General features: G+C 38.9%; 2 protein-coding genes across 2 annotated transcripts; one reads left to right on the forward strand and one right to left on the reverse strand.

Moving 5' to 3' along the window:
• The first annotated feature begins 10,773 nt into the window (after positions 1 to 10,773).
• On the forward strand, positions 10,774 to 13,624 carry CRR22 (Pentatricopeptide repeat (PPR) superfamily protein). The gene is made up of 2 exons (XM_026800265.4): positions 10,774 to 12,398; positions 12,483 to 13,624. Exons 1-2 carry the CDS (start codon positions 10,814 to 10,816, stop codon positions 13,268 to 13,270), a joined length of 2,373 nt encoding a protein of 790 aa, XP_026656066.3. The 5' UTR covers positions 10,774 to 10,813; the 3' UTR covers positions 13,271 to 13,624.
• An 871-nt stretch (positions 13,625 to 14,495) lies between these two features.
• LOC103723855 (TOM1-like protein 1) lies at positions 14,496 to 20,082 on the reverse strand. The gene is made up of 4 exons (XM_008814927.5): positions 19,966 to 20,082; positions 18,244 to 18,795; positions 16,953 to 17,198; positions 14,496 to 15,095 (listed from the first exon to the last, which is right to left on the reverse strand). The coding sequence occupies exons 2-4, from the start codon at positions 18,760 to 18,762 to the stop codon at positions 14,688 to 14,690; spliced, it is 1,173 nt and encodes a 390-aa protein (XP_008813149.3). The 5' UTR covers positions 18,763 to 18,795; positions 19,966 to 20,082; the 3' UTR covers positions 14,496 to 14,687.
• Between the last annotated feature and the right edge of the window lie 2,292 nt (positions 20,083 to 22,374).

Genomic DNA, 22,374 nt, shown 5'->3' on the forward strand with positions numbered 1-22,374 from the left:
TGACTTAGGTCACGCCTAACAACAATAATGCAGCGAAACACAACACCAAAAAATACCACGAAGGAGAAGAAGAAATGTAGGGGAAGAGAACTTTATTGAATAACCACTCAACTGATTACAATAAGCTCTCTTGGCCTCTCCAGCTCTACCGGATACCAATCCCTCCCCTTTGAGGGTCCTCTTATAGAGGAACAACCTTCAGTTACAAGTCCCTCACGAACTCCACTTCCCATGCACAAGATAAGGATGAATTCTAGATAAGATAGGAAAACCCCCATTCCCGCAGGATTCTGCGCAATCAGATAAAACTGCCAAGTTCATGCCTCAAACGAACTCGGATTACCATGAAACTAGATTCGTTGGATTCAGGACGAAAAATGCTTCCAGATGGCACCTTTTCCACTTTGAACGGACTTCTGTAGAATTTCCAAAATGCCCCTCAAAGTGAAAACGCGTGGAAACAGCGTTACAGCCACGTCTTCTAACCATACACGTTTTCAGTTATAAAAACGTGTTAAAACGTGTCCCTTGCCTTCTGGAGACTTATGCCACGTTCCTCCATCAGTGGCACACATTTCCATGCATCCCAATTTTTCGGATTCAGTCCATGCTTCGAGATAAGCCCACAACGCTGAATCAGTCTCGTTGCAGCAGCTTTCCTCCTAATGATGAACCAGCATGTATTCTCAACAATACACGCCTTGGAGCACGTGCCCACGGCCCCATGCTCTTGGGTATTCCACCTACATCTTGCACACGTTTCCCTAGGTGATCCTAGGGTCCAGATTTGGTCTCCAAGTTGCCCAAATCTCTAGAGAGCACCGTCAGACCTCGAACCCGTCCAGCGACCTGATCTGGTTTATACCTTGATCCGCGTCCGGTCCAGCCCCGATTCGAGGAGCCGTGACACTAGGAATACTGGTTTTTCTTTTGACCATGGTGAGGTCTTTCAAAAATTCTGTATAGGAGGGAATTTGTCTTATGGCATCGAAAAAAGGTATATTTATTTGAACAGTTTTAAAGACTTCAATGATTTCATCAAAATTAGATTGTTTCTTGGAGTCCTGAAGTCTACTGGGAAAGGGAACCTTGGGTTTGTATGTTTCTATGGGTTCTTCCCTTTTTTCTGGTTTGTCCTGTTCTTGACCCCTCTTCTGAATAGGGTTCTTATCGGATTCAGTTTTATCTTCTTTTTCATGTTCAGGAAGTTGGACTTTATTGTCCACTTGCTTGCCAGACCTTAAAGTAGTAATTGCCTGGACTTCATAGGTCGGATTTTCATTAGAATTGATTTGATACTGACCTATCTGACCTTGATTTTGTTGTCTACTAGGATTAGGCACTGGTTGACTCGGTAGTTCACCTTTCTTCCTATACCCTAGAGAGTTAGCTATTTGGCTCAGACTAACCTCAAGTTTTGCAATTGCTTGCGCATGGAATTGGTTAGTCTGGGCTTGGGCTGTATTGGTCTGTTGTTGTTGCTTGATAAAATCTTGTTGTTGTTTCATCATATTAGCCATCATGGATTCTAATTGTGAAGGTTGCTGTGGGATAGGGGCATTATAAGGCGGTACAGATGGAACCAAAGGTTGGTTCATTTGTGGTGGACCTATCCTGGGGAAGTTGTTCTGAAAATCTGGTGGACCACCTTGATGCTGAATAGGTTCATTTTGCTTGTATGAGAAATTTGGGTGGAACCTATTATCAGGGTGGTAAACTGGGCTGAACGAGTTGGGAGTGGGCTTCTTAAAGGCACTATATGAATTTAGAGCATTTGCTTGCTCGGCCTTTATGTTAGGCAGACTAGGGCAGCACTCCACTAGATGCTCAGGACTGTTACACAAAACACACAAACTATATGACTCGTGATCCACTTTCATGACGGGATTTGACTCTTTGTATGAACTCGAACTAGTGGAAACAGTGAAAGCATCAAACTTTTTACTCAAGTTGTTCATTCCAGCCACCAGATTGGACATGACATATTTGAGTTCTGGGTCTGCTTTCATTTCATAATTACCTGATTTTCTAGACCCAAACTCATCTCTAATTACTTCCTCACCATAGCTACTCCAATTTTGGGCATTTTCAGCTAAGTCAACAAGAAATTCATAGGCTTGATCCGAGGTTTGGTTCATGAACCTACCCTTGTGCATGGACTCAATCATGTTTCTATGTGCTGGAGGTAGTCCTTTATAAAAGAAGTGGACCAGATCAGCCTTATCAAGCCCATGGTGTGGGCATTTGACCAACAAGTCATGGAATCTTTCCCAAAGTTGGGAAAATTCCTCCTCAGATTTTCCTCTAAAAGTTCTTATGGCATCCTTAAATTTTTCAGTCTTTACCATAGGATAGAACTTAGCCATGAACTTCTTAGATAGTTGTTCCCATGATGTGATGGAATTTGAAGCAAGGGAATACAGCCATGCAGCAGCACGATCCTCTAAAGTCAAGGAAATAACCTTAATTTAATACCCTCTTCATCTAAGTTTTGATTTCTAAACGTTTGACAGATTGTCAAAAATTTGTTAGATGAATATAGGGTTGTTCACTCTCGAACCCATGAAACTTGGGTAACATGTTTATTGTTGCAGCCCGAATTCAAATTGGGCTGCATTATTTATTGGCAATACTATACATGTAGGTGGACTAGCGGATGCAGGAGCGAATAATTCATTCAGGGTTCTAATATGTTCACCCATTGTAGAGATCGACAGTTGGTTTACAGTTCGCAGGTTATGATGAAAAGTTCTGTCAATCTCAGGATCAAATGGGGTTAACTTATCCCTTAATGACCTTCTACCATGCATACATTTTCTACAACTTAATTAGACTCAATTTTTTAAACGAAATCCTAAAAGATAAGAAGAAGGGCTAGACCAAGATGACCACAATCAACACCACACAACAATTTGACCCTATTAGTCTTAGAGCTAAGTGAGGTTTAGTAGCTTCTTAAATCTAGTTGCACAGAGACTTTTCAGGTTAAAAAAATTCCTGAAATTCTCTCTAGATTAGACAGCTCCTAATCTTCCTTTCAGATTAAGCTTGAGCTTACCAGTTAAGTGATCCAGTAACCAGTGACCAGGAAAGTCCCGGGGTGTGCGGTGGTGCCAAAAGGGATACACCGATACCACAATACCCGTAACAGTTCTCACTGTTGTAAAACTTTCCTAGACATCACCAATTACTAAATCCTCACTGGAGTGGCTTTCAGCCGCTTCTTTCCAAGAGCCTAATTGAGCTCGAAACCCTAAGGCCAACGTCTAATTTGATTTTAATTTAATTTGGCTTAGGATAAGTATGCAAGGTGGTGATTTTTGGGCTAAGGACAGATAATGACTTTCCGACCTTATCTTTTTAATGGGTTTTGCCCTTAATTACTTTATGCAAATGCTTAATACTAAATGCAGCAAATAATCAATATTTTTTTTTAAAGTTTATGCAATGTCATTAGGTTGTATTGATTAAATGAGCAATCAATAATTTTTTTTATTATTTTTATTTTTTTATTTTAATTAAATTTTTTTTAAAATATATAACAATAACTTGAATGTAAACTAAACACAATCCTTATGCGTCAATCAATCTCCGAATGCCCGTTGAATAAGCTCTGGAGATTACTCCGTGAGGAGTCCCAATAGAGGTATGATAACCTCGGGGAATTGCGCCTTATCAATTATTAGCAAAAAAATAATATAGATTTTTTTTATTTTTTTTTGAATTTTTTTTATTTTTTTAAAATTTAAATTTCAAATTTCGAATTTCAGAATTCAAATTTTGAATTTAAATTTTTGAATTTTTTGAATTTTGAAAAAAAATTTTCAATTTTTTTTCTTTTTTTTTTGAATTTCAAATTTCAGAATTTAATAACTACAAAATTATTAACTGAAAATAATAAAAATAAAAACTTACTACCGGAGTGCGTTCACTCCGGGCATCCAAAATCCGATTTGATCTTCATGATCATTCTTGCTTCTCGATTTGCCTCCCCGGCAACGGCGCCAAAATTCTGTTCGTTCGATTCCTGTCTACCTAAAAATATGTTAGACAGATCGTTGTTAGAACCGACGAGCAAAAGTTAATTTAAATTTTACTCTTACCTTTCCTACTCGAAGAATAGTGGTTGTAAGAGGTCGATCCACAGGGAGGTGATTGGAGTTGCATAAAAATTAAAACGTTCACTCGGATTCAAAATCGAATTTCGAATAACTAAAGAAAAATATTATTATGAGGATGTTGATGGATCTCTAGTCTACCGGAGAATTTTCTTTATTTAAAAATAATAAAAAGACAAGTATTTAGAAATCAAAGAGCATTTATAAATTCATGAAATGTTTAACTATTCAAAGAAAAATTTTGGCATGAATTGAAATGGATGAAAGCAAGTGCTAAGAAGATTGAAACCTGGAACATAAATTGCACAAAAGAAAATTTCATATATTGCATAAAAAAAAAAGAAAGATTACAGAATTTGAAGAACGGAAATTAAAAACAACAGAAATTACAACTTTAGCATAAATAAAACTAAAAACCCCAAAACACATGCTCTTAAAATAAAACTCTTAAAAAAACAAAAAGAAAAAGAAAATATTAGAACATGCTCTGTTTTCAAAAGAGAAAACAGAGCATTTCCTTCATAACAATCCCTCTCCCCTGTTCCTTCTTGAACCAGCCGAGCTTCTTCTTCTCCTTTGGACCCGCCGGCCACCACCCTCCCGGCTCCTCCCCTCCTCCTCTCCTTAAATAGGTCGCCCACCCCCTGATGGACAGCGACGAATCCCTTGATGGAGGGGTAACGGATGCTTGATCGATGGGGATCCGATTGCTTGGGGGCTGGGATTTGGAAACGGAAGGAGGAGCCGATCTCGGATGAGTCGCTGGGTGCCTGGATCACGGTGCTTGCAGACGCGGAGGCTTGAAGCATGGGATGCATCACCGGCTTCAAAGGAGGCGGACTCGGGAGCTTGGGCTGCTGGCAGTGATGCGGACGAGCGGATCGTGCGAAGGAGGCTGAGCTGATCGCGGAACAGGCTGGGGCTTCCTTCACGGATGGCTGATCTAGGAAGGGACGCGATGCAGGGGCCCTCGAATCTGGAAGAGGGGGACGCGGTGCGGGATCGCCGGGAGGAATGCTTCACGGATGGAAGAAGATCCATCTTCTTCTTTGGCCCACGGACGGATGCGGGATCCGTGATGAACGCGGACGGGCGGATCGTGCGAAGGAGGCTGAGCTGATCGCGGAACAGGCTGGGGCTTCCTTCACGGATGGCTGATCTAGGAAGGGACGCGATGCAGGGGCCCTCGAATCCAGAAGAGGGGGACGCGGTGCGGGATCGCCGGGAGGAATGCTTCACGGATGGAAGAAGATCCATCTTCTTCTTTGGCCCACGGACGGATGCAGGATCCGTGATGAACGCGGACGGGCGCTTGGGATCATTCCTTCTCTCCTGCACGGATGAAGCTGGAGATTTGATTCGGATGAAGGGTGGACGCATGAATTTGGGAGCACGTTGGGATTGAACACGGATGCTGGAATCGCGTGAAGAATGCGGACTGCTGGGAGGAGCGGACGTCTGCTGGGATCACGCGTGATGCTGGATTAGGCGTTTGTGATCACGCCTTGGAAACGGACGGAAGAAGCTTGATTGCAGCGTGGGATTTTGATGCGGCTTGGACGTGATGCTGGGGGGAAGCTGATCCGTGGATCCCTGGGACGTTTGGCTTGGATGCGGTGAACTGAATATGGGTCATGTGCCAGTTTCTGCAATGGAATTGGATTTTTGGAAGAAGGTCTGTGACTTTCTTTGCCCTCCTGAGATGGGAGCTGGGAGATACCGAGTTCCGTCCAATTAGTCATATAGTTAAAAAATAGTGTGATATGAAATTTGGCTTGTAGACAGACGGACTGAGTTCGTCATGGTTCATCTGTTCTGACTGGAGGTCAAGTGCAATTCTTTCAAGTCATGGGTCACCCAGCACCTCATAGTTATGATATGGCCAAATTAGATTTGCCCAAAATTCTTTCCTAAAAGCATAAAGAAATTGGACCCGATTCGGACCCGAACCCGACTCGGACCCGACTCGATCTTCAACCGGGTCGGATCTGGGAAGGGATCATTTTGAAGTCAAATTTGTACTCAATGTGCATTTTATCTCTAATTTATGATAATCTGTGTCAAACCCAAATATAATATTAATCTAGTGAATTTATTATTATCGGTTAGCAATAACATTAATTTTAGTGACATGTAGATCGCACTTTTGTGCTCTCATCACCTTGCTCGGGCTAGCCGACTTGGCCTTTATCAGAGTCTCTTTGGGTTTAATTGTTTCTTGAATTCAATTAGATCAAGTCAAGTTAAGGGGTCAGGTAGCCACCTATAAATAGATATGGTGAGCACCTATTTCAGCATGGAAGAATTAATTAAAAGATTTTTGCCCTAGCTGTCTTCCTTTCTCTCCTCTCTTCTTGCGACGCCTTCCTCCTCTCCCTAGGCCACCGTCCAAGGCCGCCGCCCCCTCCTTTGTCCGGTTGCACCACCTTTGTCCCGAGAGGCCAGCCACCTTCTCCCTCTTCTTCCTCTGCTTCTTGATCCCTACCAGCCTCTACAAACAACTCCATCCCGTCGGATTATCAGCCCGTCCTCCCCTGCGCATTCATCAGTTGGAGGATGATATCTCGAGATTCCGACATCCTCTATAGATCCATGACTATCGTTGGAAAGCTAACGATGATACCTACAACATATCCAAAATTGAGATCGATCTGACGGGTGAATCTTCAGAAATCGTTCCTGAAAGCAGGTCGGATCCACCCTCCCAGAAATCAAGAAGAGTCAAGAATCTTGAGATACAGATCGAATTCTATTGGATCGCATCAAATTGTTGCTAAAGAAGATCATGTTCATTATAGCATTATAGCATATTCTCTTGTTTAAAAATATTAATTCAATGACCTATTTATTATGCATACCTTGATAACTATGGTATAAAAATAACTATTTACTATTATAATAAAAATTCTAGTTTTGAATAATTGAAATTATTTATTTGTTTTTTCAAGAAGATTTGAGGCCTTTTTTAAGAAAATAGCATTATAGTATCTAATCATTTTGAGATATGGTAGTAGTAGTAGTTAATGCAAGGTAGCTCAATTTAATAATACCCTAAGTCTATGACCAACTATTGGTAGAGTATCATACACATTAGCCCCAACTGATTATCTAGAAGCCATCTTCCAGTCACGAGGAATATGCATAAGGAGCATACAATAATTATTGTGAGATTCACCAAATCATCGATATACCTACATAACCAAATCCTTGTTTTAACACCAAATAATGCTATAAGATGATACCTCCTCCAACAAATCATCGATGTACCAAGTATCCAAATCTTTGTTTTAATAACAAATAATGCTACAAGATGATACCTCCTCCATCATAACATTGTCACAAGTAATTATTTAGTTTAAGGAATTCAAATATCTATTTGTTCATATAATTTTTCGTTGTTGTTGCCACCACAAGATTTGATGATATGAGGATATGGAGGGTGCTGATAGAGCTGCTATGGTGGAAGATGAAGTGCTAATTTGCACACAAAATTTAGAGTAAAAGAGGTCGTTAGAGCTGATCTAATCAGAAACCCTTTGATGCTTAAGTCAAACAAAGCTATGGGAAATGAAAATGTAGAAAAGACAAAGAAAAAGAGAAAGTAGAGTGCTTGTTGCTTCTTTCTATACCTGAGGTCTTGAGCTCTTTTTATAGATGAGGAGTTTTGATCCTGCTAGAGTTGGACTGTTTAGAATCTTAAGTCAAGTGGAAAACTATCTGTTGGCTTTGTTTATCAAGATCAACATAGAAATATGAGTCTAACAAAAATTAGTCCCTGCTATGCCACGTTAGCTTACAATTGGCAGATGAGATTTAGCCACATCACATGCCCTCCACTTCCATGCCCGAGCTATTTTTTTTCTTGGCCCGAGTTATGAAAGTAGATAGGGTCAAGTATGATCCATCTCATCCTAGTAATTTTTCAGATCACAACTCACCTATTTAGGTCATGAGGAATTGAGGTGGCAATCATAAATTTTTTGGCAAGATATTTGGGTGGATTCATTTGAAATTTAAAAAGGTCGACAGCTTACATAATGAGATATGGGGCATCTCATCAGGTCAAGAATATGATCAGGCATGTAGATCTTTGGTTGATCTAAGCCATTGAGATTTTCTTATTTTGAGAGCCATTGGGGCCAACCTCTTGTATTAAGCGTCGTTGAGGTCATCTTCTTGACCTAAGAGTCATTTAGATTGGCTCTTTAACCTGAGAGCCGTTTGAGAGCTGTTGAGGTGATTTCTTTGACCTGAGAGTCATTTGAGGTCGGCCCTTTGATCTTTACACCTTGGTCTAGCCTTTGGAGGTCAGTTTTCTATAAATCGTTATTGCTATAGGTTGGCTTATAGGGGCCGCAACTTTTTTTGAAGTAGGCTTCAGAAAGTCATTTGTGTGTAAGGTCACCTTCTAGTCCCTTGCTACTCTCTCTGGCCTTTGGAGGCTATTAAGTTTTGGAATTCAACTTATTAGTTCTTTCTTCTTTAGGTTGGCTCTTCTTTTTCTTTTACCTTTAGTCGGTCATAGCCTCCTTTATGCCCGGATGGTTTCAGGTCTTTTCTACATATGAGAATTTAATCAATAAATATTAAATTTTCTCAAACACTTATAATTGTGTCAAGAACTTGTTGAAATGCTTAAGGTTGTGTAGTTGAGATCGCGGTCCTCCTGAGATTGGCTTGAAGGAGTTGTAGTTGCATAAGGTCGATCTTTCTTTGCCTTTGTCCTTATGTTGAGTTCTTCTCTCAGCTAGCTATTTGCCCGACTAGCCAGATTTGAGCCTAGTTTGAACTAGAACTTTTCATCCTAGTAATCCTTAGGATGGATGCCCTAAAGAGAGAGAGAGATCGAAGGAGGGGCTAGTTGGTAATCAAATCTAGTCGACACAAGAGATGGCTAGATCTAGCCGGCAAAGATAGGTCCAAAAGCAATTGCACTAGGATATGAAGAGGAGAGAGAGAAGGAGAGGGAGAGAAGAAGAGAGATAGAGGGGAAGGGGAGAGAAAGAGAAAGAGACAAAGAGCATCCAATTGATAGCTATTTCGAGGAGGGGAGATAGAGTGGGAGAGGAAGAGAGCTAGAAGGACAAAGAGAAGGGGAGAGGGGGCATAGAAAAGAGAAGATAAAGGGAGAGAGGGAGGGAGAAGCGAGGAGATGGTTGGTTGGTGAAGATAGGTCATACCAACAATAATAGTAGGAGTCAGAGAGAGAGGAAGAAAAGGATAATGGAATAGAAAGAGAAGAAGAGGGAGGAGGGGGAAGGGGGAGGGGGTTAGAGACACTTGTGCAAAATCTTTTTGTTAGCTCATGGTGATAATTCAAATGTTTATATAGGACATCTTATGGCAATTCAAAGGTTTGACATACATCAAACATGTTATTCATCAAAGGTGTTTTTTATTTTGAGTATAAAAATTTAGACCATTTTGAGATGACCATGATAAAGGTTTAGTTCCCAATATGTAAACATATTGAGGTATATCTCATTGATATTTTTTTTTCTTTAGGGTCATATTTATCTCGCTAATATTATTACTTGTTAAATTAGAACTTCTTATATTTCTTTTTCTAGAGAGATAACGACTGAAGAAATAAGATTTGAGATTACTTAGTTATTGGAGCTTTGAGATAGGAAATAGATGAGTTGGTATTCATTTAGGTGGGGTATCAGCATCTTTTGCTGCTACCTATCCGCATGTAAAGCATGTTCTTATTTTATATACATTATTATAATATAAATTATTTATTTTCTAGGCTAACATATTATCAACTTTCATGCTAATGCATCTATAAAATGCATTGGTAGTATGCATGTCTATGTATAACTAGGATTCAAGATTTAATTGAGCTAGGTTATCATTCTTCTTTTATGTATTCTTTTAATCCTTATCTTCAGGATTCATAAACCTTACAGTTATGGATATTCATATGCCAATATTATTGTTTTATTTCCTCATCACTACTCACAATTAAGAATTAGAATTATGCTATACAAGTAATAGATCATCCTCTCTACAATGAAAATTTTCTTTTGAAGTTATGCCTTAAATTTGTTAAATATTAAGAAAACAATATAAAGGTGATGATTTGCGCGATAACCTCTAAATTTCAAGCATGAGCCAAGTTGATTAACCAAAGATCCAATCCCTAATGGTAAATTATTGGTTACCTCATCATTCAATAACCAATCAATATATAGGAAAATAATATACACTCAAATTAGCAGCTTCTAATCTAATATGTTAAGGTGGAACTAAAGCCCTCTTTAAATAATAGGCAAGGCTGAAGGAGGTTAGCAGCTGAAGGTTCTAATTTTATTTTTAAAAAAAATTTGAATACAATTTTTGGATAATGCATCTTTACAATTCTAAATCTGGCTAAATATAATTCCTCTTTGATTATTATTTTTTTTGTTTTTTCCCCGCTAAGTTTTGGGCCCAAAAACGAGCATAAACGGTATCAGAACTAAGATTCATCATCTCGGTACCAAATTTCGTATCAGTACTATATTAATATAGTATTGATATAATATGATACATAATTTTTTTTACGTACTAAATATTGGTATACCATCCATACTATTACCAATACTGCACTAATATAATACTGCACTAATAAACCCCCCCACCCCTCCCCCCCCCCCCCCCCCCCCCCCCCCAACTCTTTTCAGATTGACATCCTCAGGAAAAAAAGGCAAATGCTTTCCACCCTGAATCCTTTCGCTCCTCCTCCTTCCCCCTCTTCTTCCTCCTCTACAAGACCACCGCCTCCGTCCAATCCCTCTCTCCCCCTTCGCCCATCCCCAACTCCCCAAATCTCTTCCCACCTATTCTCCCACCCCTCTTCCCTCCTCCTCGAGCTCTGCTCCGACCCCCGAGAGCTCCGCCAATTCCTCCCCCTCGTCATCAAGCACGGCCTTTTCCACGAGCACATCTTTCAAACAAAGCTCCTTGGCCTCTTCTTCCGCTTCGGACACCTCCAGGAGGCGGCCCTTGTCTTCGACTCCATAGCCGACAAGACCGACGACCTCTATCATTCCATGCTCAAAGGCCATGCCAAGCACTCCCCTCTCGACAAAACTCTCGCCTTTTTCTGCACCATGAAGCACTCCCAGGTCTGCCCCGTGGTCTATAACTTCACTTACCTGTTGAAGAGCTGCGGCGACAATGCGGACCTCGCGAGGGGCCGCGAGATCCACTCCCAGTTGATCGCTAATGGGTTCAGTTCCAATGTCTTCACGATGACCGCCGTCGTCAATATGTATGCTAAATGCCGAAGAGTTGATGAGGCTAGGAAGGTGTTCGATAGAATGCCGGAGAGGGACTCGGTGGCGTGGAATGCGATAGTTGCTGGTTATGCGCAGAATGGGTTGGCAGAGGGTGCTTTGGGGATGGTTGTTAGAATGCAGGATGACGGGGTGGCACCCGACTCGATCACCCTTGTTTCGGCTTTGCCTGCCTGCACCAATATCAGGTCTTTGCGGGCCGGGAAATCTGTTCATGGTGTTGCGATTCGAGCTGGATTTGATTCATTGGTGAACATTTCAACTGCTCTGGTGGACATGTATTCAAAGTGCGGAGCCATTGAGAAAGCAAGATTGGTTTTTGATAGGATGCGGCTAAAGAATGTTGTATCGTGGAACTCGATGATCGATGGTTATGGGCAGAGTGGGGATGCTGAGCAGGCGATTAGGCTGTTTAAGAAGATGTTGGCACAAGGCTTTGAGCCGACGGATGTCACCATAATGTGCGCTTTGCATGCATGTGGTGAATTAGGGGATCTTGAGGAGGGGAGATTTGTTCATGAGATGCTGACGAGACTTGGATTGGGGTCAGATGCTTCAGTTATGAATTCTCTGATCACCATGTATTCCAAGTGTAAGAGAGTTGATCTTGCTGCTGAGATATTTGAGTGCCTGAAGGCAAAAACTCTTGTGTCGTGGAATGCTATGATTTTGGGCTATGCACAGAATGGACGCACTGATGATGCTTTGAGACTCTTTAGCATGATGCAGTGGGAGAATGTAAAGCCAGATTCTTTCTCTCTGGTTAGTGTAATTCCTGCGCTTGCTGACCTTTCGGTCTTACGGCAGGCAAAATGGGTTCATGGATATGCTATTAGATTGTGTTTGGATGGTAATATTTTTGTGAGGACAGCTCTAATTGACTTGTATGCAAAGTGTGGGCGTGTTAACATGGCAAGAAAGCTCTTTGATACAATTCATGAGAGGCATGTGACGACATGGAATGCAATGATAGATGGCTATGGAACTCATGGGTTTGGTAAGTCCGCTATTGAGTTGTTTGAAGAGATGAAAAGGAGCCCTGTGAAACCTAATAACATTACATTCCTATGTGTTCTATCAGCTTGCAGCCATGCTGGTTTAGTTGATGAGGGGCAGAAGTACTTTGCAAGCATGAAGAAAGACTATGGGTTTGAGCCAGGAATGGACCTCTATGGGTCTATGGTGGACCTTTTAGGTCGTGCTGGTAAGCTTGATGAAGCTTGGGACTTCATCCAGAAGATGCCGATCAAACCTGGCATTAGTGTTTATGGTGCCATGTTGGGTGCTTGTAAGATTCACAAAAATGTACAGTTGGGAGAGGAGGCAGCTAAGAGACTGTTTGAGCTAGACCCAGAAGATGGCGGATATCATGTGTTACTGGCTAATATATATGCAACAGCTTCTATGTGGGAGGACGTTGCCAGGGTGAGAACTATGATGGAGAAGAACGGCTTGCAGAAGACTCCTGGTTGCAGTTCTATCGATTTGAAAAATGAAGTTCATACCTTCTATTCTGGGAGTACAAATCACCTGCAGGCAGAGAGGATATATGCAAGACTGGATAGATTGATAGATGAAATTAAGGCTGTGGGCTACATGCCTGATACCGAGTCCATACATGATGTGGAAGAGGATGTCAAAGAACAGCTGCTCAATACCCACAGCGAGAAGCTGGCCATTGCGTTTGGGCTCATAAACACCAGCCCAGGCACCCCAATTCAGATACGAAAGAATCTTCGCATCTGCACTGACTGCCATAATGCAACAAAATTCATATCTCAGGTGACTGAGCGGGAAATTATTGTGAGGGACATTCAGCGGTTCCATCATTTTAAGAATGGTCGCTGTTCATGTGGAGATTATTGGTAGCAGGGCTTGTAGCCGTCTAAATTCTAAGAGCTGCATAATTTCATAGGTGCGCTATTGTATAGGCTCGAGATAACTTCCGGTAATTAAGCTCGTTGAGCAGTCAGACAACATTCAAACAGTTGGACAAGTCTGATTTTGCCAGAGAAGTCATCAAGACAGAGTGGATCTACATTTTAATTCCAAGAACCCCTCCAAGCTAGAGGACAAAAGGCAAGAACTCTACAAGTTTATTGGGGCTGATGCTCCCTGATAAATCAACTGAGTGAATGTGCTTGCTGTACACTTATATAGTCTCGCAATTATATGATTTGTCCAGGTTTCAAGATTATAATATTTTGCAAAATTCTGTTATTAGATAAAGAAGTCTGCAAAGTTTACAATTATAATTGACTCTAGACAAATGGATTTTAGGATGAAAGTGACAAAATGAATAATCACAGAAATGAAATTTCAAGGACTCTGTACCTGGGAAGACAAGGAATAAGGAATTGTTGAGGGTTTTAATGGAGAGGATGCATCTTTTAATTGGCAGGACTGGATATCTGTGTTCCAGCATCTTCAGGTGATGCTTATGCAATGAAAGCCAAGAACTGAAGCAATTCTTCCAAGTACCACAATTGTTATGTTTCAATCCATTTGTGGATGGGTAAACTAAGTTAACAAAGCTAGTTGTCACCTCATTTGTATTTGTTCTATTTTCCAAAATCTGGACATCAAAACAACTTTCAGTGACATTCAACAAGATGGACACTGTTATACATGCTGCTGGAGACTAAGGAATAGCTAATGGGCAAAATGACTACTGAGGAAATTTTCTCAGTGGCAAAGGTGATGAATGTCTATATTGCTTGACAGCGTGGAGGATGTCAGATTATTTTAGAATCCTTCTTTGAAAAGTATATAGAATGGCTATAAGTTGGAAGTAAATGTTATCCTCATTGGTTATTTCCTTCTTTAGTTGCTTTGGTAACTTCAGTAGCATCTGGGAGAAGTGATGTGTGGTGTGGATGTTCTTCCCCATGGCTTCTTTGTGATATTGATTCTCATGGAGCCTACAGAGGTTGCCCAAGGTTTCCTTGCTAGTACTGGCTTCAATAAAGCAAGCTAGCTAATACCAAAAAAAAAAAGCAAACCAGCCACCACACAGACTGACACAGACCCATTACTTGGTTGCTTGGATTTGACCTTGTAAAATCTCCTAACTTATTTGCACAGAAAGAGAGCATTTCTCAAGCTGACATTTTATTGTAATATGAAAATGTTCCCTCCTAAAGCATGTATCAATCATTTATCTAACAAATCATCAAATATTCAAGTCTACAACCAGCAAGGCCAATCAACTATCCCTACAATTGGCCTCAGACCTTGAAACGAGATGATGGAAATGTGGGAGTTCAAAAAAAAAAAAAGAAGGCTTTTAGAAGGTGATAAGATCATCCTTCTGCTGCTGCTTTTTCGGATCCTGACCTTCAGATGAGTCGCCTCCTTTCTTACCAAATATCATCTCATCAAGGTCATCCATCATATTATCATCTCCACCTCGTGCTCGGGAGCCGGCCGGTCTTCTAACAAGCACCTCCTCTTTGCTGAGTCGAGGAGAGTCTTCAGGTTCTACAGCAACGGGTATCATTGCAGGCTCTGGTTCAGACTGCACAACAGGTGGCATTTTTAAATCGTCATACTTGGACAGGCCCTTCTGAAGATCATCATTCACGTTCAAGGCCTCAAAAAGTATAGACTCATTATCACCGGCTGTTTCTATGATCTTTTGGATGGTGAACTGAGATTGGCGGCACTGTCGCACAAGGGTAGTTGTCAAGTCATCCTGCAAGCAGAACAAGTGTGATCAATCTGCAAAAAGGACATAAGCAATGCACATCAAAGCACAGATGCAAAGCTCAATTGAAACAGGACTTGATAATGACATCAACGGAAAAAAAAAAATTACTGAGATAGGTTTACCAGAAACCAAAACAGTAGAGGTTAGAATTTCTGGAGACTCAGGAATAATTTGAATGCGTTAATCTTACAGAGGGGCAAATCTATCTCAACCAATTCTTTACAACTTTCACTTCAATTTATGCTACTCCACCTTAACATCTTCGTCTCCCAATTTACCTTTACTAGTTTACTACACTTCCAACTCAAAATTTCCACATCTGTCAGTCATTTTGGTTACGTGGACCTTGATTCTTGCTCAACATTTCAAAATATATCACAATGGGGGCCTGATTGTCATTTAAATTCACTGTGAAAGCATCTGTTATCAAGTTCATTCTCGAACTGATAGTTTTACAAAACAAAACATGACTTACCTATATTTTTAATCATTGGTGTAATAAAACAGTCCAACATAACGAAACCAATTGCATGTATCTTGACCACTAATTTTGAGTAGTGCCTCATTTTCATTTATAAAAACATTATATTTGCATGCCATAGACCCTATTCTTATTCCACTACATTCTTAAGCCTTATTTTTTGTGGTTATACTTTCCTAATTCTACTTTAGATTTCCAAGTTGTCCTCTTCTCATTAATCAAATTTTGCATCTTCTTAAGTACTAACAATATTTTACCCATTTTAAAAAGATCCTAGCTTAGTGTAGACCCTTGATATAAGCTAGTGTAACTGGAATAAGTCCTGCCACGAGTATTCCTAAAGACTGTTTAGTAGTTTGTCATTTTTTTTTCCTAAAATTGTTCTAAAACAAATGACTGTAATATATAATCTCTGTAAAACGTGTTTTATGGAAAAAAGTGGGGGAATCTATTTTTCATAAAACAAATTTTTCAGGCTTTATAAGCTGCCAGTTTTGGCAAAATGAGTTTTATGGAAATCAACCAAACAACCATTTTTGTAAAAATCATTATTTAGATTTTTTACAAACTTGTTTTTGGTAAAACTTGTCAATGAAACAGCCTCCTAATGCTTGCACACCCAGTTGTCCCAATTGCACCCAAATTACCTCTCTTGACACTTCATAAAACATTTTTAAACACCATATTAAACTCCTTGTTATTCCTGTAATCGTTGCATCAATTGCCTAAGCAAGAAATAGCCTCCATGTTTGACCTTCCTAGCACAAGACCAAGTAAATATACATTGGGAAAAGATGAAAAAGCCTTCACATAAATGATAAGCAACTCCTAAGAGTCAACATCCTATCAGCAAGTCATCCTATCACTTCTCATTTTGCTTCGATATCAAAAATCACAGAAGACATATAACTGCAGAAAAGCATATTTCGTATTCAGATGTGAAATACCATAAAAGCATATTTATTGTGTTGGAGGACCCAAAACTCTGAGACTAACATATATATTGCCCCTAAAAAGATGAATGATCAAGTCAAGCTTACTCATCAAAAACATAAATAAAAAGTTTAATGATCTAATCCAGCTTACTCATCATAAACATAATGCACTTCATTAAGGTTCAGCAACTTGAATATAAAAGGGCATCACAGAATATAAAACAATTGTCAACCAACAAATGAAAGGGGCAACTTATAATTTTCCATATTAATCCTACATAGAAATATGTTAAGTATATCAATTTTTTATCATTATGTTTAATCATGCTGCAGCTATCCATTTTTACAGCACCTATTTCTGTATTGATTTTTTTGTTGGATGAAGGCCTAAAGGACTATTGCTATACAATGCAAAAAATCATTCACCTTTAAAGCATCTTGCTGTGGGGAAGATGACAAAACCGTCGAAAGAAGTTCAATGCTGTTTCGAGCCACATCAAATGCTTCCTTTATTTGTTCAGGAGAAAAGCTTTGCACAGGACCATCACTATAAACCTCCTGAGACAGATTGTCATGCAACTCCGTTTCTGGAACTGAACGTGGTGGGGTAAATATTGGAGCCAAACTCTCCTCATCACGTCCAGGAAAACGAACACCTCTTGATTTTAAACTCTACAAGAAACATGATTACTCATCAGACCACCTTTATACAAAAGCTCAATTGAGCCTACATCAGTTAGCATAGTTAACATGGCTAGGTGTTGCTGTAATAGTCTTGGTAACCTCATCATGTTGATGGGCAATGAATTGATCATCAATATCATGAGATACAATTTCCTCATTACAAAGCATATATTGACAAATTACGGAATTTTTGTTTTCCATATAAATGTAAAGGAGCATTAGCATTAAAGTAAAACAAAAGGAGTGGTACTAAGAAAATCTTTTGGCAATACAAATTTATGTTGCGACACATTGTCTTGCACCATAAAATATTTAATAAAAGTTCTGCCCAATTATGGATTTTCTCTTATCCTTTAATATGCCCTGGGAAAAGTTGGAATTATCAACCCTAACATCTGTTATATACATACATATAGTTGGGTTGGCAGCCCTGAGATCATATATTACAATGAAGCCACACTTTGAAACTTCGACACAAATACTGGCACAAATATCAGAGTTGGCATCCCTCATTCTATGCAGATATTGAGATCATAATTGCCAATCTGGATTTCCAATTGAGAAGGGAGACAACCATCCTGCCAGTTTTAAGCACCCTTTTACTTAATGGCAATGCCATGTTGATGCACAGGGATAATTCTTATTACTTAAGAATATTTAAAAATCAATAAATCACCAGAAATATTAGAACAATTCTTAATCAAAAAAAATCTTAATTGCTTCTTTTCATGCTAAACATGTTGTTCCTAAATATGCCAAGCATGGGAATTTAGAAAATGCTTTTTAAGTCATTCAGAAAAATGTTTGAATCCTTATTCAGTGGATTTCTAATCATACCCCAAAGAGTAAAAACACAATTTCCTTGCAAGTTCTTTATATAAGATGAAGAATGATATAGCCTAGCTTTGCAATTATCAATTTATTTACATATTTATTTCAATGCTAGCATTTTGGTTGTTAGGAAGCATTTTTCTAAAGAACATAGCATGTTGTCTAAGAGGATTCCAATAAAAAATGCTAACAACATATCTACCTTGTAAGTTTCCTCATACACCGGAAGGTATCGTAGTTCGTTTCCTGATTCTCCCCATGCTTCAATCAGATGCAGAGCTTTGTTGCGATTGTTCACTACAGTCTGTGGGTTGTCAATCAATTTGACCATCTCATCAAGGACCCGCTCAGAAGCAACCTCTGAGAAGGCCTTCTCACAGTTCTTGACACAGGTCTCAAGGAGAACCAACGCAAGATATTGAACTCTTGGATTCTTCAAGATGATCCGATTCTTGATAGCCCGTATCAGTTCAACACTATTGACCTTTTCACCATTGATCAAATCACAGATCTCAAGGTTGTTAGACCAATCAGGTCCCTCCAACGTCTCTGCAGTGGCCTCTTCAACAATCTTCTCTGCTTGGTTCTGACCTTGGAATAGCTCCTTCATCTTGAGGGACATAGAACTCATGCCAGTTTTCATCTTCTGTCCCACCTCAGCACCACCGATCCTCAAACGCTCACCAAAGGCGCTGACTTTATCCATCAGATTGTCCCCCATCTTCAAAATGATAGTGTAAATAGGAGAACAAACCTTCCAAAAAGACCTCAAAGAGTTAGAATTTCAGAAGCAGAATTTTTTATACAGATAAGAAAAAGATCCTGGGCTTAAGTCTAACAAATGATGTCCTACCCACATAAAAAACAAGAAATACAAAAAGAAATTTAATTTTATTACACATGCTCCTGGATTTTACATCATCTGATCAGATAATTAAAACCCTTGACTAAATAAGGCATACCAGAACGAAAGCTAACTACTTTTAGTGATAACGTACAACTTTACAGGAAACATGAAAAATGTAGCATTTATTTCTTGGATGTGCAGAAGCCCCAAAACATTATAATTTCAAAAAGTCCTTTTTCATGTAAATAATTTCAAGAAAGTCATTGACATTCAGTGACTATTCACCACGTCGCACGAAGAAACAAAACAATGCAAAACAGAACACCACTCATCAGACAACACAGATTTAAGGAAAATATATGCTTTCAGAGGTGCAGAATCCAGTTACGAAAACAGCAACACATAATCAAGCCAAATGCAGAATATGCATTCAAACTCCTTTACAAACTATATTTTAAACATACAAAAACATTCGGGTTCCATCTCTTGATTGCATCTAAGAGCAAGAGGTCTAATATTACGTGCTGACAGAACCCTTAAATCCCAATATAATTTCATATTATCTCCATAAAACGTTAAAAAATTTAATTACAAGTTCAAGAACCATATTAAACCCAAATCAGTACCAATAGTACCCAAATACGATTCTAGGGTTTTAGAAGTGCTGGCCGATTTCGCAAAACCGTAAGCCAATAAAATCTACTGTATGTAAACATCAAAACACATAAAGATATAAACTATAATATTGGATGCAGCCCCTCAATCCATATCCCAATGATTCATCCAAATAGACACCCCCCCCCCGCCCCACCAAAAAAAAAAAGCAACAGAAATCTAGCAATTCGATCATAAACCTTTAATCAAAGCCACCCCAAATCGTATTCTCACGAAAACTATCGATTCCAAGCAAAAAGATCACATCTTTACATCAAAAGACGGAATCTAACCAAGGAATAACAAGTCAGAATAAGACAAAAAAGGGTTTTTTGAGCGATAAAAGTTCTACCAACAGGAAATTTGACAACCTCATGGGCGTACAATTCGAGTAGAAAACAATTAAATCGTCGATAAATTTACCTCGAAATCGAATCCCAGAGAAGAGCAATTGGTTAGGGTTTTCTTCGCTGCTTTTTTTGCCTCGGAGTTGTTATACTTGACCTCGTCTTTCCCAATTTCTAAATTCGCATAAATATCATAGCTAAGTAAGAAAATATTAATTTAAGTACCATGTGGAGCTTGGAAGGATCTTAGCCGTCGGATTAGGCCGGCTGGTGATTGCGAGTCGTTGGATCGTTTTCGGGGTCTGACCGGTCTGCGAGTGGTTAGTTTTATGATGGTTTTTGAAGACTTACCTTGGAAGCCATGCTACAAGGGTTTCCGGCTCGGCCTATGTATCAGTATCGCACTTATCCGATACAATATGATTGATATGTCACTGATATATTGGCCCGCACAATATTATCTATATCAATCAGAATTTTTTAATTAGTCTTTTACAGTTGAGTTTTTGCATTAATATCTTTCTAAATATCGGATTTTATATAAATATCCTTCCAAAATTAAATTGATATTTGCATGTATACCCTCGTAAAACTCTGTTATTGTACAAATACCTCTAATATAACGATTGTTCTAACAGTATTAAAAAAAACATATTTATATTAATTAAAAATAAAATAAAAATTTGAAATTGCACTATTATCCTAACTTTTTTTCCTCCCCGCTTTTTTCTCCTTATATTAGAATCGCAATTGTAGGCATTTGCGATCACGAGATCGGCGTTCGCCCGCAGGCATTCGCAATCGCGAGATCACAATCGATCCTGCGGGGGGGATCGCGATCGAGCAAGATCGGCCCGAGATCGTGATATAGCTCGCGATCTCCTTCCTCCCAATTCTGTAATCCAATAGTATTTGATGATAATAAAAAAAATTCTTCTGACTTCTAAATCTGTCCTCTCCAAAGTTAGTCGTGAACTCGATCAATCTTTCAAATCTTCCTAATCTCTGCTATCTGTTGATCATAAAAAAGATATTTCAATATCATCTTGCCCTCTCTTCCCTCTCGTTGATTTATACTATTTTTTTCCTATTAATCTGAACCAAAAAAAATCATTGCAAGTGTTAGAAGAACAATAATGATTGTTGTAGCTTATTTTATTTTATTCTTATTTTTCGCTGTGAACCTATATTAAAGTTTTGTTTTTTGGTTTCTAACCGCATACCATATACTTTATTTGAGGGTAAGAAAGGCGAAGTATCACCCATTTTTTATTGTTGAAACATAGTATGGTTATATATTATTCCTTTTTTTCTTTTATTTTGTTAGGATAGTTTTGGTTGATAAGCATTCTCTCTTATAATTTATATCGTATATGTTTATTTATTCAATGTATAGGTTCTTAAATGAAGCAACAACTATTCAAATTGAAGGTGAAATTTGGAGGATATTTTAAGAATGTTAAGAATTCTACAAGACTTGAGTACTACTTTAGAAGACAAAAGAGTTGGTTAGTTGATGTTGATTGTTATTGCTGTAAGGACTTATATGATGATATAGTGCATACCTTCAATTTGAAGCTTAAAGAGACCATAAAGATTTGGTCTGTGATTAAACATTTAATGCCTAAGTCTTACATGATATTAGACACAGATCGGAAATTGATAAGTTTGTTTGAGGAGTACAAGGATTTAAAAGAGTGCTTCATATTTGTCGCAAAAGAGGCCAATATTATACAACTTTCTCAATCAACACTAGACAGCCAAGATCAAGTTGAAACATGCAGAAGCACTGCAACTGCAATAAAAGAGATTCGAGTAGATAAAGTAAGAGAAAACCAAAGGCACAACGAAAGTGAGCATCTAGCTACAATAGGCATTGATACCTTAGTTACTACTATTGAAAATATTAGACTTTGTTGGGGTAAATGGTGAAACTTTATTTCAAGAGGAGCAGAAAATAGATACTAAAATTTATGGTTCTGAGAGTAGCTATCACAGTATTTATAATAGTGATTCTAATGATGATAATGAAAATATTATAGAGTACGAAGGAGAGACATATGAGATGGACATTGAGAATCCTAACATAGTCGTAGGGGCAAAATATACAAGTCAAGAACAGTTCAAGGTGGCACATAGCCAGTATGCTATATTGAATGAATTTGTCGTAAGAGTTCTCAAAAGTGAGCCTAGTAGAATGACAATGAGTGGCAAAGATAAAGCTTGTAATTGGAGGCTTCATGCTTCACTATTATATAATAGTCATACATTTCAGGTATTATGGTTGAAATATGTTAGCTTTTAATATAATGCTTATGAAAAATATTGCATGTATTAATATATTGTTCTATTTGTATGTGCAGGTCAAAAAATTGAAGGAACCTCATACGTGCTCATCTATAAACAAATGCGGCAATAAGATAGCCACACAATTTTGGATATGTGATAGAATTATTGGTTGGCTACGAAAAGAGGGTGACATGTC

Source organism: Phoenix dactylifera, chromosome 10 (assembly GCF_051530095.1).
Source record: "Phoenix dactylifera cultivar Ajwa chromosome 10, Ajwa_hap1_PhDact_Kaust_v1.1, whole genome shotgun sequence".
NCBI lineage: Eukaryota > Viridiplantae > Streptophyta > Magnoliopsida > Arecales > Arecaceae > Phoenix > Phoenix dactylifera.